Source organism: Cystoisospora suis (assembly GCF_002600585.1).
Source record: "Cystoisospora suis strain Wien I chromosome Unknown contig_6274, whole genome shotgun sequence".
Lineage (NCBI taxonomy): Eukaryota > Apicomplexa > Conoidasida > Eucoccidiorida > Sarcocystidae > Cystoisospora > Cystoisospora suis.
In genome coordinates, this window is record NW_027159063.1 from 2,097 (window position 1) to 12,056 (window position 9,960).

The 9,960-nt window shown below is 49.3% G+C and overlaps 1 protein-coding gene across 1 annotated transcript; it reads right to left on the reverse strand.

Moving 5' to 3' along the window:
• Positions 1 to 747: 747 nt before the first annotated feature.
• On the reverse strand, positions 748 to 9,959 carry CSUI_009894 (uncharacterized protein). Its single transcript, XM_068070003.1, has 4 exons — positions 7,690 to 9,959; positions 6,973 to 7,303; positions 2,431 to 6,347; positions 748 to 1,210 (listed from the first exon to the last, which is right to left on the reverse strand). The coding sequence occupies exon 3, from the start codon at positions 5,325 to 5,327 to the stop codon at positions 2,478 to 2,480; it is 2,850 nt and encodes a 949-aa protein (XP_067918021.1). The 5' UTR covers positions 5,328 to 6,347; positions 6,973 to 7,303; positions 7,690 to 9,959; the 3' UTR covers positions 748 to 1,210; positions 2,431 to 2,477.
• Between the last annotated feature and the right edge of the window lies 1 nt (position 9,960).

A 9,960-nucleotide genomic window follows, 5' to 3' on the forward strand; every position in this document is an offset into this window, starting at 1 on the left:
CGGTGGTGCGAGTGAAGACAAGTGCCAAGAGCAGATCCTGCAGCCGGACAACCAGTACAGTCGGCGACGCGCTGAAATCTGTAGGCGTATCAAGGACCTGTGAGTTTGCTGGGCGGCCACCAGATGCGGCAACGTCGGTCACGCCGAGTATCACTGGCTGTGTGCCGGGAACCGAGTAGTTCAGCTGCAGCCAGGCCCGCAAGAGGAGCATCGTATGGAGAAGCATAACGAGGTTTTGCGCCAGTGAAACTCTGATCTGTCAACCGGGTAACCTGTTAGTTGCCGCCCGGGGGAGGTCCGAGCGTCTTCCTTGCGATGGGGTTCGGAGTCCGTGACAGGGCTTCACAGCCGGCGATGAGAGAGCCCACCCTGTCAGCTGCAGGGCAAGTATGGGGCAAGACACGACCGGAAGGGAGACCAAGCAGAACTGAAGATCCAATGCTTTCGCGGCCTGCACTTTTTCGCCGAGGTTGCACTGGCGGCGGGCGTTCTGTCCGTTTGTCAGGACGAGCCGCACCTCAACCACACAAACACTTGGCAGGAGAGACCCTTGTATCGGAATACTGCGAAGTGGGTATTTGCGAGTCTCAAGCACCTAGGCGGTGCTCGCGAACGAGTCTCGTGTGTTGTCTCTCAGGGGGCCAGGGGGAGACCCCGTTGCCGCCTCAATAGTCAGCCAAACGAGTGTCGCCGGTGCGCGGTGCGACCAGCAGTGAATGCTACGAGCGTCAGAGAAGCCCAAGATGCAGAGTGCGGCAACCACCGACTGGGCTGTGGCCCGAGCTCCCGTAGTAACTGTAGGCGTAACGAGAGACATAGTGTGACGCTTGTTAGCCTCAGCAGGGGGGACGCACAATTCTCGTTCTGGTTGTCGAGTCCAGCGCACAGGACAGCTGACTTCATTACAGGACTCAATCGCCGTGAGCACGCAGAAGCTGTAGCCGGCCACGGTAACTGTTGTGCTTGAGTAGCGGCTCCTTTTCCTTTTGTACTCACGGTATGTAACATAGATGACATACTCGGCTGCCCGTTATTACTGTGCTTAGACGCTCACACTTGAGCCATGGTACAGGAGGGGCTGTCAGTCGGTTCTACATCCAGCCGTGTTACAATGTGCCGGCGGTAACACGGATAGCACCAAGGGCGACCGCCCGGCGGCGTGCGGAGGTAATGATGCTCAACTAGAGGCTTGGCTTCGTAGAAAAGGGACCTGAGCCAGCACAGGACACATTTGTACCAGTCGTGGGATCTGTTGAACCAAGCTGGTGGTAGCTGTTTCCAGCACCCTAGAACAGTTCAGTGAAACGAGACTCATGGCCTTAGAGATCCACGTCTCGAGAAAAGAGTGATAGGTGCGCCCGGCTGGCGACCCCCCCCAACGCACACCGACGAATGAGCCGAACTTGGCGTGCTTGTAGGAGCGGCGGACACAGAGCGGTCACACAACTTCTTCGTTTCCCTCCATTCTCCTTAGCCTGAACGAGTCCGTGTGCGGCTGGTGTAACTCACAGCCGGCAGGACTAAGTGCGGGAAGAACTGGTTAGCCGGGAGGGGAAGCAGCGTCAGTAATACTTCCAGCAAGGATGTGTGTCGCCGCCATGAAGAGTACACAGTCAACAGAAAGCGCGAATTTATCAAGAAGGTTAGTGAATGAAAAAGGCTCTCTGATTCAAATCAACTTAAAAGGTCGTCATCCACTCCGCATACGTACTAAAACTAGTACGATGACGCCTAGTGAAACTTTACCTATATCGTCTTCACCGTCGTCGTCCTCTTCATAATTGTGTTGTTCATAGGCACACAGGCTAACACTGGAGTTGGAAACCCATTTCTCGTCTATTATGACGTAGGCCTTAAAAAAGAAGAGAAAGTGGTGAGCTGACGAGGCATTATAGGACGGAAGACTGAACCCGGGAGACCACTTCCGAGTATACACGAAAAGAGAGCTTGTAAGCTGATACAAAAAGACGGGAGTTGGGTCCCGCAAAGGCGATCGATAGAAGGCTACATACATTATCCACCTGGAGTCTCATGGATCACGTCAGTCGCCCTGACTATGCAAGAGAGATATTCTTATGATCGAACACAGTATACACCACATCAGATCATCATACCAAGACTTTGACCTGTCTATGTATATGACCCGCACAGCTGACTCATCCACTCAGTTCGTACATACACATATAGAAAGACAAAGAAGAAAACATGAAGCGTACACGTATACACGTACTGCAAATTACGACATGTAACAGCATATACTGAGTACATATAAATATATATAGCGGTACGTGCGCATAGATATACACAGAGATCAATGTTTCCGATGTCTATTGCTTCAGCAGAACTCGACGAGTTCGGAGACGGGCCCTTTGAATTACAACAGATAATATCAAGAGAATCTTCCTTTTTTTTAAAAAAAGACCGGCATACCTTGTCTGTGTGTTCATCCACGGTCTTCTTTTCGATGTCTTTTCTTTCTACCTTTCCTTCGAACACCTGCCGCCCTCCAACATCGAATCACCGTTAACCCAGTCCTCATCATCTTTCTGGACCGAACGACGGAATTCCCCGTGTATACTCCTCTCCTTCCTGAGACCTTCTGTAAGCCTATCACCTCGAGATCCCCTTTTGCCTCCTCTCTCTCGTCTTCCTCTTACGCCGCCCGCGAGTTCTGTCTCCGATTGAACTGAGGGAGTTTCATCCCCTATATAAAAGGATGCTGGCGATGCCAAGCATCCATACACAGAAGCAGAAGACGAGACAAGGGGATGTTGTCCTGATGTGTCTTTTGTCGGGTGGTGCCCTTGAGACGTCATACTCCTTTTATCCCCCTCGACACCTGCATTCTGAGTTCCCACGGAAGTTCCTTTTTGTACTTCATCCCCCTTCTTATATTCTACTTCTTCGTGCCTCTTTGCTATGAGTGAGACTGTCCCCTCTTCACCTGCTTCTCTTGGGCTCCTTGTATTCTCTCCGCTGTGTGGAAGATACTCTACAGGGTCACCAGACGGTGAAGAAAATGACGGTTCTTCAGTGATCTTCTTAAAGTCCGTGACATCATGTCTCCTCGTTTTCCTTCGTAATTCAAGATCCATTTGGTTCTCAAGATCTTCTTGGAGACTTGTAACTAAATGCACTTGATTAATCGTCTCCTCCCACTCCTGGTCCTTCACCCAAGACATCGTCTCCTTCTGCTCTTCATTCTCCTTTTCTCCTTCTTCCGTGTGACTCTTTCCTATTGTCATCACGGCTTGTTGGTCACCTCCTTCACGGCACTCAGCTCTTTCCCTTTCTGTTCGTCGCGCTTCTCCTTCCCTTTTATCCGCCAGGGCTGACCCTGCTGCAGGTAAGAAAAGAGAGCTCTCATCAGAGGAAAGGCGAAGACTTTCCCTTGATTCACTGGGATCATCCTCTTTGTCAAGTCGTTTAGAAGGTATCGTCGCTTCATTAACATCATCCGCTTCGTGAAGCGAAGCAAGCGGAGCGTACTCCGAAAACGAAGTACAGGAGACACTCTTTTCTGGATGTCCATTCTCTTCTTCCTCCCTATCATGAGGAGAACGCGTAGGCCTGACGAGAGAAGTCTTCTCTTCGTTCTTCAACGATCCTTCCAACTTTTCTGTGGAGATGATTTCTTCTGAAGTTCCTGGTTCAGCATCACACTCATTCTCTTCTTGTTCTCCGTGTATCATGGACGGCGCCCGTACCCCGACCGCGTCGTCAGCACCACCTAAGGATCGACAATATGCAATAACTCTTCCAGATATCTCTCGGCTTGCTTGTTTCCGTAGTATCTCTGATGAGAAATAGTCCTTTCCTTCACAACCTCTTCTTTCTTCCTTCTGTTTTGCTCGTACCTCATCAATGACTTCTCCTACATATGGCTTGTCGTCTGTCCTTTGAGAAGAAGCGGAAAATGAAAGCGAAGACAACGATGAAAATGTGTCTAGAAGACAGTCTCTTTCTTCTCCTCCTCCTTCTCCCCCCACGTCGTCTTCACTTAGGTGACGTCCTTCTTGTACCGATGAAGACAGTGGTGAATCACTTGTTCTGCCTCTTTGAGACAAGTCCTCTCTCTTTGTCTCGGCGTGGTCACACCGAGAAGAAGGATTGATACTGGACGAAGACAAAGGTGTCGTTGAACGAAACACAGAAGCACTCCTGTCTTCAACAAGAGGGGAAGCTGAAGAAGAAAGGGAAGATGTTGAGAAATGACTTGGAGATCGGGATTGACTGGCTCGTCGTCGCCGTCTTCTTGCGAAGTCCGCTTTGGCTCTTTGTCCTAAAGCTTCGATGAAAGCTTCTTCACGGTTTCGATCTGTAAGAGATCGACTTCTCTGTCTCCCTAATTCTTTTATTCTGCTTCTTCTTCTTCTTGGTTCTTCTTTAGTTCTCTCAATACAGATCTCCTCCTCGACGTCTCCAGCTTCTTCCCTGTTACAGCTTATGTCCTCAAGAGTTTCACTTGATGTATGCTTCCCGTGTTTCTCTACGAGAGGTAAGGTATTAGCGTCCCTCTTCTCCCTTTCTTCTAGTTTCTCTTCAGTAGAAACGAAAGTCTCTTCTTTCGCATCCACCTCGCTAACTGCACTGTTGTTGTGTTTCTCTTCCTTTCGAGAAACAACAGTTGTACGTTCACCTGATGGTCTTTCCCTTTCTTCTTCTGGAATACCGTTCTTAGAAGAAGAGACCTTCTTATCATGAAAAGAAGTCTTGTCAAGAGACTCAAGAAATCTAGTCTCTTCCTCCTCATTGTTTTGAAGAGTCTCTTCTTCTTCCTCGCCGCTACTTCTGAGTTGGGAAATTTCGTCCAAAGGAATCACCACGTGTGCTGGAGCCTCACTCCGTAGACTGATGTCCTTGAAGGATGAACGGAAGGGAAGAAGAAGATCGCTACTGCGTTGTCTTACGAATGACAGAGTATCTCTTTCTTCTTTGTCAGAGCATATCTTTTTCTCTTTCTGAAGACCCTTAAGAAAAGCTAGAAAAGATGCATCGTCTTCACCTTGGTCTTCTTCCGTATTACGATCTCTTCTCTCTCCTTCCACACTAGATGTTTTTTGTCGTCTTTTCTCCTCTTCGATCTCAGTTAGGAAGGTCAAGACAACGTCGACAACGGAAGTTCCGTCCCTTTTCGTTAAAAAGCGAAGAAGCCTCTCCTTCGTCGCCTTCAAGAGATGCGAAGTTTTCTTATTATCTTCATCCTCTTCTGTCTTTTCTTCACTTGGTCCTCCTAGGAGAGACAACAGACTACTCTCTAGACTTTGCGTGTCTTCTGAAGATATAGAAGTTCCTGCACTATTGCAGTATTCACGGACCGATCTCATAAACTCGGATATACCTTCGCATGCTGTCTCGGCGACTTCTCGGTACGTCAAATTCGGAGACAAGCCGGGAAAGCACGGGGTACGAGGGGCAATATCATCAGACAAACTATGAGTCTCTTCTCTCTTAGATGGACAAGACAATGATGAAGATGATACAGGCGAAGTCTCTTTAAGCCTTATTGTACTAGGCGTCGTCTTAGTACATGTGCCAAGTGGATGATGATCCTGTAGATTGACCAGAGCTAAGCAGCCTTCTTCGTTCACTACACTTCTTGATATGTCTGCGCTTCCTGTTGACTGTGTACTTCCGTTCGTTGTTGCAGAAGAAGGGCTATCACCCTCCTCAGGAGAGCATCGATCTGAGGTTTGCTGATTCTCCGATGTCTTATCTTCACGTACAGCAAGAACAGGTAAAAGACTTACAGGACTCAGATGTCCTTCTCCCTCTTCTTCTCGACCCTCTTTTCTTGAGTCAAACTTTTCTTTGACCTCTTCTTCTCCCTCGTGATCAAATTCTGTGGAAACCTTTCTCAACGGAGGTTCCTTCTCTTCGTTTTCGCTTGTTTCTTCCTCAGTTATACACTTGCCTAGTGTGCTGGCTGGCAAGCTAGGATACTTTCTCTGACTTTCAACCACGCTCAAAGACACTCTGCGGAGAAGATCTTGTCCCCTCTCTCCACAAGGAGTCTCGTCAGGGACAGACAAGCCTGAAGTGTCAAGGGTATCTGCTCCTGTTGATCTTGCCTTTGGAGGTCCTGTGGACAAATTCTCCTGGCCAGCAGACGTTGTAATACCTCGGAATGGAAGAGAAGATGAAAAAGACGAAGAAGAGGATGCCGAATCACGAAGAGCTCCTGATATGATGATCTTCTGAGATCCCAGCCCGGTGAAAGGTGAAAATTCCGAAGAAGAAACAAAGAAAGACGAAGGAAGAGTCTTGTGATGGCTGCCTTGTGTGGCCCAGTACTGTGTCTGTTGACAGTCAAGAGGGACAGCGTATTCCACTGAACCTTCCGCTCCCTGAGCGTAAATAGGTAGGTAGACAGTTACAACAGACAGGAGAAGCAAGCAAAAAGAGAGATAGATGTTGAGGGAGAATGAAGACGTAGCATGAGACAGTCAACAGGAAACGCAGGTGCAGTCAATAGGACTGGACCAGATCGTCACAAGGTGGAAGAAAGATATGAAGAAAACAAAAAGCGTAGGGAAGACAGAGGGGATCTCAATCATTACATAAATCACATCCAGACCAGGAGAGACACAAATCAATTATTCTGTTGCACCCGATCCTCCTTGGACCCTCTGACTGGGAAGAGACAGAATGATCAATCAACTCAATTCCCCCTAGCGAGAAGAAAAAAAGCACAATGCTGAAGGGAACCCTCAAAACTCTCTACATCGCTAAAGTGCAAACGAGAAAAATCTCCTGCCTTGCGCAGACACGAGACTACCTCGAAACACTTCTCTCTATGAATGTACATCACAGGGTATGAAACATGGCAAGTAGAGCTTTCTGGGCATTCTCGAGACACACACGTACGTGAAACGTAAGACGGTTATCCCCGGAGAGATTTCTTTCACGTCAAGAAAGACACACAGGACGTTGGCCTTCGAAGCTACGAATGTCTGCAAGTGTACAACGTACCAGAGTCACAATGTGAGTATTGTACAGGGAATATCTGGCGTAAGAACCAGGTGGGCAAGCGTTAGAGACCTGAGAGATTCTAGATGCCAAAGGAAGCAGGGGATAGAATTTCCTCTCCGGATATTCCTCAGGAAGAGACTGAAGAGGCGCCCTTGAGCTAGTGTGAGATAATCCTGTTAGACACCTTGGCGGATGAGCTGGTTCGACTGGTAGAGACAGAAGACTTTCAGAGAAAAACTGCTTTGGGGGAGGTACCCTTAAGGCTCCAATTCGATATCTATACACCTGGGACAGATCTGCCGTGCGGAATACCTTCAGGCTGTAGACGTATCTGAAACAAAACAAGACAACGTTCCACAGTTGCTGTGCTATTGCAGAAAGAAAAACTCGATATCCTGTCTCAGGTCAAGCCAGTTAGAACAGAACACATGGACAACAGAAACAACGGAGTAAGCCCGTTCTTCAGTAAGACGTGTCTCTTGTGAGCCATTAAGACGAAAGAAGAACAGGCTCTATTTCTCCGAGGCCACTGAAAGACACGAAGAGCGTGCACATCTCAATTCTATTAGCGAATTTATTGTTTCAGACGTATATAGAGACATCCTCCACCCATTTCATGAATTGTCCAAGCACCTCAGACGTCGGCATCTAAATTCTTCTGCACCATTCAGTCATGTCCCACGGAAGCACTCAGCAGATCCAGAAAGGAGTGCTCACTGCAGCTCAGGAATGACAGATAACCCCGGACACCGAGCGCGTGCTCGTGATTCAGCGACCAAGAGGAGCTTGAATCTGAACAGTTTCCGGCGACTGGGGGCCCAGGGCTTCTCCAAGAGTGAAAAATGACAGGACGATAGCCGTTGGGAAGTTATAGAGCGCAGAAGGTGAAAGGTATTCTAATATCTACACGGATGGAATCCCTTTGTCAATGGCTAAGCCGTTGTTTCGCGTTGCTCCGTGAGACGAGGCAGGTGAAGACCTCAATACGCCTTCTATGGATAACGAGGAGTGTGACAGGCTTTTGTGTCTCAAGATAACAGATTTGAAGAGGCGAACACACTGAAGAAGAAAAGGTAACAGGCGGCGCAAGCGAGAGAGCCGTAGACCACGTAGACAAGGCTACGCTGAACAATTTGGAAAATGACTGAGACTTCTTCAAGCCCAGCCACAATGGGGAGTGCCAGGGCTGAAGAGAGAGAGATAGAAATGACAGGAATGATATTGCCTAGAAATATGAAGGTCGAACCGAACCACGATATGGCAAGTCCAAGAACGAGCGACACTTGAATGACGGTGCAGATACAAGCTAGGAATGCAGCAAAAATCCCCACGTAAAAGGTGGATGTAAGGCAGCCCCAAAGGAGACAAATGAAATTCATGAGGGCCCCAAATAACTGCGGCAGGAAGTCGACTGGAAACTTCGGTCCCTGGAGAAAGAACGGAAGACGAATGGGCGACGACCACAGCGGAGGGCTCGTCCCTGAGCGCGGATTCGGAGTCTCTCGGAAGCTGAGATCGAGAAAAAACGGATAACTTGCCAATGGAAAATAAGTAGACACGCCTTGGCCCGTTCCGCAAGACAAAGAGGGCTGGTAGGAGTTCCCTCGGTGGTTCTGACTGCACGAACAAACGTGAATGGAGGGCCCAGACTTTCGTATGTCCACCACCTTTCAGTGCAACTCGGAACTGCTTCTCTTTATGAACTTGGCACTAAGAAAGACGAAAACGAACTGCATGCAAAGAAGAGCTTGCATAGGTGAACGCGGATCGACTGGGCCCCCGGCTAGCCGGCCCGATCCGCCGGCGCGTACGGAGGAGGGCGGGGCATCATCAGTGGGGCCAAGGCGAAACCAGAGATGGTTCACCTGTCCTCTGCCCCTGTTTCACCCGAAGGAGACAACACGCGCTGCAACGAGGCAAAGCAGCATCGGAGAACAAGATGGGCTCAACGCCTCGTCTGCCTCGACACGGTCACAACCCGGCCGGAAGACAACGGGATGTTCACTTGACCGCCGGTGAGTCCGCTGCCCGGGTATTCTCCGAAACAAACGACAGATTTTGAGCCCGTCGCGGTGGGTTAAAACTTCGCGTGAGAAAAACGGGATTCAGTTAGAGCAACACCAGGATAAGAAATCGATCTGGCTCGGGAACTGGCTGGGGCGGGAAAGAAAAGTAGGGGGGAAAAAATGGGAAAGCGTCTTGTCTCCCGTAGGCGCGTTCAATGTTTGACCATCATACATGTCCGTCTTTTCGCATGACAAAGCCGAAACGGTAAATACCTTAGAAGTGAGAGTCAGGCTCCACGATCTTTCCTTTCAAGAGACGGTAAGCCGTACCATGACTTTCTAGCTATTGCATCTACCAGCCGGCATGTGTGGACACACGGCACACGGAGGAAGGAGCAACGCTGCCGGGCGTCCACCCGCGAGGTCAGCCTGGCACGTGTCCGAAACCACCTCTGCTAAACACCCGTTTGGCACACTTTCTCTCGCTCTTTAAAAAGACCGCAGAAGCACAAAAACAGAATAGTTTCGGGTCCTGAGAGGCACCCTCACAGTCGCCGTCTTGTCCAGGAATTTCCATGGAAACAGGAGAAGGCACTTTCGAACCCTTGGTCTCCACTTGGCACGTCATGATCCTGACGAATCAACAGACTAGAGGGCACACCTGAACCGCTGAAGGTTCTCCCCGCCCCAGCAGCAAGCAATTGCACTCGGCATTGCCGTTCCTTCTCGAGACGGGAATCACGTCTTGCGAGGTGTGTCAAATCCCTTCGCGTGACTCGATAAGTCAAAAGCCGCTCTTTTAAAAGTTCACGTGTGTGTACCCATCCCATTCGCGAAGATACTGTCCGACTCGGACAGCATTTTCATGAGTTTACACTGCGTTGGGAGAAGTGACGTGACACTGCGGCAACCCTTCTTCACTGCCATTGCCTCCAGTCACTGGCCGGTCGGAATTCAGCTATAAAGAAGCTTCTTACTAAGA

Excerpts from the sequence above, each read along its gene's own strand:
- CSUI_009894 (XM_068070003.1), bottom strand. The coding sequence starts at position 5,327 with ATGAGATCGGTCCGTGAATACTGCAATAGTGCAGGAACTTCTATATCT.